The 5580-nt window shown below is 33.1% G+C and overlaps 1 protein-coding gene across 1 annotated transcript; it reads right to left on the minus strand.

The window, feature by feature from the left end:
• On the minus strand, nucleotides 1-5440 carry LOC107605464 (histidinol-phosphate aminotransferase, chloroplastic). Its single transcript, XM_016307351.3, has 10 exons — nucleotides 5284-5440; nucleotides 4927-5187; nucleotides 4079-4162; nucleotides 3643-3797; nucleotides 3460-3557; nucleotides 2701-2809; nucleotides 2407-2564; nucleotides 1641-1783; nucleotides 1001-1141; nucleotides 1-470 (listed from the first exon to the last, which is right to left on the minus strand). The coding sequence occupies exons 1-10, from the start codon at nucleotides 5371-5373 to the stop codon at nucleotides 339-341; spliced, it is 1371 nt and encodes a 456-aa protein (XP_016162837.1). The 5' UTR covers nucleotides 5374-5440; the 3' UTR covers nucleotides 1-338.
• Between the last annotated feature and the right edge of the window lie 140 nt (nucleotides 5441-5580).

Consider the following 5580-nt stretch of genomic DNA (forward strand, 5'->3'; position numbering starts at 1 on the left):
TGACAATTGGTTAACTACGGTAACTTTATAATACTAATAATTAATAAAAGAAGATACATTGTTAATAAGAAAATTCGAGTGCATAGATTCAATCCTAAACTGACAAAAATAACCTCCTCCTCATTTGAAAAACTTACTAACATTAACATACTAGATCACAATACAAAACTCTTTTATATTGTCAACGCACCAAAATTAGTTTCTAAGAAAGAAATAATATCCCCCAATAATATACAATTTCAATTTAATACGGAATACAAAAAATCTCATGTAAAATGTGATGAATTACATTAACATAAAATGAAATCTACTAAATTAACAGTTAGAAATGGTGGTAACTAGGGCATTTTCTTAAGGCAGTTGATTAGTGCGTCTGTGTGTTCAGGCTTACCAACAGATACACGAACGTAGCCCTTTAGCTCTTTCTTGTCATAGTGACGAATCATCACTCCCATTTGTGCAAGATCCTCCTGTTTGGTTTTCATGTACACAATCTTTAGTTAAAATTATTAATAACAAAATAATATTCGCTAACTCGACATGCTAAAAACAAAAACTAATAGGGTTACATAAAGTTTGATCTCTGCAAAACTTGTGATTTTTGTTCTAATCCCTGTACATTTCTTTTTCCGGTTTGATCATGTAAATTTTTATTATTTTACATCGTTAAAAGAATAATCTTTACTCTTCACCAAACTTCGTTCTTCACCATAGCATTACCCTAGTATTTAACCTACTAACTCACCATTTACTAACACTAGGGATTGAAATTGGAAATTTTAAATTTTACAAGGACCAAAATCCAATTTTTTCTTTTACAGGGATTAAAACAAAAAATCACGATTTTACAAGGAATAAAAACTTATTTAACCCTAATTAACAAAGCGATTTTGCAATACATCTGCTCCAAGTCTCTGATAAAAAATTCGAAAGATGAAATTTGATGCGCGACTAACAAGATACTAAGAACAAAGTTTGATACAAAAGAAAAGGAAAGCACCTTCAGCTTCTTTGCATCCACTCCAGAGGTGACCTCACAGAGAATGAAATTAGAATGGCTTGGAAACGGTCGAAGGAACGGAACTTCATTCAAGAGATCATACAGCCTCGTTCGTTCTTTCAGCAGAGCATCTTTTACATTCTGCAAGTTAGGTTCAATTCTTAAGAATTTCAAGTGCATTTTAAGTGTACTATACTTGATCCTTCTATGTGCATATCAGATAAAAGTTACTGACTCTAATGTGTCACAATGCGGCGGTCTCTTTTGTAATAATAAAGTTTAAGTACTCTAGAGATCCCTATAATTTAAAACTTTGTATCGAAATCCGTATATTGTACAAAACATTTCAATCATTCCCCTATAGGCTAAATATTCCTTATTAACTCCCTGTACAAACATTATTCAACCATATTCCTCGGCTTTAAAAATTGTGGTAAAGTCTATATACTATCTAAATTGGCAATTTATCATCAGCTACAACAGCTTAATCAAAATTTTTAAACCAGAGGACTTATTTAGAAACGTTAAAACTATAGGGACCTAATAAAAAATTAAGTAAAAACTATACGTACCTCCAGAATAATTAAAATTTAAAGTAAATATGTGAGCTTAACCACACAAAAGAAAAAGAAAAAAGAACCTCTAGATAAGTAGGATTTTGCAATGCAGCACACGCAGAAATTTCAGCGGCAACAGAGACATTATATGGTTGCTTTGCTCTCCAAAGATACTCAATGATGCTCAAAGGAAAAGCTCCATATCCCACACGAAGTCCGGCTAAACCTGAACCAGCAATTCATTTCAAAATATGAATTCATTGGGCCACAATTAGAAGATACTAATCAAACACAACTTTTATGATCATACTCATAAAGAATGGTATTTTCTCTAGAATTAAATTTTCCAATACAAATACACTTTGATAACAGGTGATGCTTAATCTAGGGAGCCATTTCCTCAGTGATCCCAATATTATGATTTATCAACCAAAAATGTGTTAAAGTATGATAGTTTTAGTTTCACAGCAACCATAAATCCCAATAGTTCAAGCTCACATACACTTTCACTCGAGTTTAACCTGAACCTGCAAGGCTTCAATCCTTGTTATGTCACCAATATAATAGCATTTGCAATCAAGTAGACCAATTGCATGCCCGAAAGACATTGTTCTATCAGTCACCGCCTCTTTTTCGTACATCTTTGAATTAATGTATCTAGATACAGTTGATCCAATGATGTACCGAAAAGTAACAATGATAGATGGAGGATAAAAACAAAGTATAGAAGGCTTCCTCATTCATAATTAGGTTATTTGCATTAATATATATAAGGGAACAAGACGAGCTCTCAATCCATTTTCAATAACCCGTGTTCAACATCGATTAAAAGAAAAGGTAGAACAATACCAGCCCTTTTGCTAAATGTCCGAAGAACAATCAAATTCTCATATTTCTTGACCCAAGTCATCCTCGATTTGATTCCTGAGAACTCAATGTATGCTTCATCCAGCACCACCAATACTGGAAGCTCAAGTATCTTTAGAAGTACTTCATCATCAATTATACTGTTGGGAAAATTGTCAGAACAGTATCAACAGAACCAAAATCTAACAGAAGATACACGCAAATTTCCAGCATACTAATGACATAAAAACAATCTGAAAATAGAATAGAAAAAAGGAATACTTGACAATCAATCACCTTCCATCTGGATTATTTGGTGATGTTAAAAAGATGCATTTCGGCTTCTCTTGTTTAACAACCTCTGTTATGTGTTCCACATTCAAGCTAAAGTCTGACTTCCTTGGAACTACAATTTAAATAACTGAGATAGTTATGCAAATCTGACATTACACACACAAAAAAAATAACTTGACACACAATAATGTTAAGAGGACAATAGGAATGATAAGAAAAATTAAAACAAAAGACCTTTAAAGTGATCCATTTAATATCTAAATATCCACAACCATTAAATATAAGCCTTTACATTAAATAACAACAACAAAGCCTTATCCTATTACAAAAATATGAAAATATAATCTGTTTAAGTACTATCTTTTGTATTTGACCAGTATAACAGGATTTATAATATCATAAGAACAAATTCTCACTAGAAAGTTTAAAAGCTAAAGATCTTTATTCATAACATATGAACCAATTTACTATCTCAAGGTTCAATCTGTTTAGAGATACCTATTTCTCATTCAACAATTGTCAATGACCAACGCACTAAAAGCTTATTGGAGGTTCATGGTTGATTTAATATCTCTAGGACACCCTTTTCCTAAAGATCCTTTAGGATTGAATAATGTATAGATCCAGCTCATATAACATGAAGACTCATTATTGGTTTTACTTTATATGTATCGCAACAGTTAAACAAAATTTATTTAGACTTTAAAATCATACAAAAAGAAAAACTTTTTAAAAGCTACATGTATGAAATGTTATTCTTACCTTTGATGACAAGTGCTCCATTAACTCCAGCATCAAACTCATACATTGTGAAGGTTGGCGGGCAGTCCACAATCTTGTCACCAGGATCAAGCACACAACTGAGCATCATGTATGCACGATAATCATTTATTGTCAAAGGAAAAAAATGAATTTGAGGCTTAATATAAGAGTTTGGGTTTTAACCGCATTATCAAATCAATAAGCTCATCTGCGCCACATCCTGCCAGAATATATTCAGATTCAAGGCCTGAATCTTGGGCAAGAGCTGCACGCAATCTGCGGCTCTCTGGGTCAGGATAGACATATGGGAATTTTATTGATCCTAGGGCTTCCATGACCTATCAAACATCTGACAGTAAACTCAGGTGACAATACATATGCATAAACATGAGTATAGCTTAGAGAAAAAATATCATACTAGCAGATAATTATTTTCCATTTTTATGCAATAGTTAAGGGGGGAAAAGAAATAATAAAAAAAAAAAAAGAACAACTAACCAACAACAAACATTAACTAAATCATGCTTCATTAGGTGGATTTGGTTACATGGATGATGGATCAAGAGATCTCATAATATGGAAAAACTACAAGCTAGGGGGGAAAAGATGAAACACTTGCCTCGGGAGGGGGACCATAAGGGTTTTCATTAGCATCTAACTTAACAATATCTTCAGGCTTGCGTCCAAGACGAGAAGATAAAACCTGCAGAGAATCTTTGTTTACTAAATTGCATCATAATGAAATGATTTTCCCCCACAAAAGTAACCACTAACAAAGTGCTTAGGCCTACCGCAAGTGTTACAAAAGCCAGGGTTCAGTGCTGAGAAGTTTTTATGCTAAGAAGCGGTGACAAATTACATTAGATGAACTTGCAATACATGTGCAGTGAGTTGCAAGTGACATAGCAATCAAACAGAAAAACAAGTATTAACATAGAACCAATAAGACTAATTTCATTTTTTTTTGTTGGGTGGGGTGGGAGAGTGATTTGTTTCTTATTTCATTCCCATTCCCATTTTAAAGGTTTTCTCTTTTTATGATTTTGTGAAAGAAGAACATAAAATAGTGAGGACAGGATTTTGTTATTTTCATTGTTTTCGTGTCTCAAAAGCTAACTCTTATCAGTTTCTACAAAAAAGCCGAAGACCTTTTTTTAGATTGTAATTATTGTCAAAAACTTATGCAAATATATGATTGCTTACTCCTTCAGTATTAGCCAAAAAAAAAAAAAAAAAATTCCTCCAAAGGAAGAATAAGAATAAATCATGGCTAAATAAAGCCTGAAGAAACAAAAATGCATTTCTATTTAAAATAACAAGTGATCAAGTATGCTTTAACTAAGAGCTAACAGAAGCACACAACCAAATCTCTTAACCAGAAATTGTAACAATGCCCAGAATTCTTCAAATAAAAATCAGCATTGCATTACAACAGAATCCATAAAAGTTGGCTTTTATTTTTTATACCTCAAAAGGCAAAATAGGTTGATAAGGGGACAACTTTCTCAAATGCTCTCTGATGAAGGAGTCACCGGTCACCTGAAGAACCGGTTCTGTCGTAGGAATAGTGGAAGCCATAGCCACAGAGTCCCTCCTCCTCTGAATCTTCTTCCCCTCAAAAGAAAAATTGAATCTTTGCCCCAACCCCACTTGCTTATGATCAATGGAATTGGACTTAACCAAGCAAGTAGCAGCAGAATTGTAAAAATCAACAACACCCATGAAGACCTGCATCATAAACAAAATAAAGTTGGAAGCTTTAACTAATTAAAAAAATAAATGAAACGCCATTGTTAGGTAAAAGAAAGAATCTTAAGAGCTTACCTCTCTCTCTCTCTCTCTCTCTCTCTCTCTCTGTATGGAAATGGAGAAGTTGGAACGAGATTGTTGCAGCCGGCAACACTGAGAAAGCATAAGAAGAAAAGAGGGCTGATTTTTTAATTATGATTTATTATGATTATTATTATTGTTTTGGTTTGCAAAGAGTTTTTTTTTTGCAGAGTTTATTAATATAAGGAAAAGTTTAAGGGCCAGCAATTTTATTGAATTTTGGCCAGTATGTAACCAGCAGAGAAAGGTGAGTCATTAGATGAAATCTTACATCAATCTCACACCATTAGA

This window comes from Arachis ipaensis, chromosome B6, assembly GCF_059453495.1.
Source record: "Arachis ipaensis isolate K30076 ecotype BB chromosome B6, ASM5945349v1, whole genome shotgun sequence".
Taxonomy (NCBI): Eukaryota; Viridiplantae; Streptophyta; class Magnoliopsida; order Fabales; family Fabaceae; genus Arachis; species Arachis ipaensis.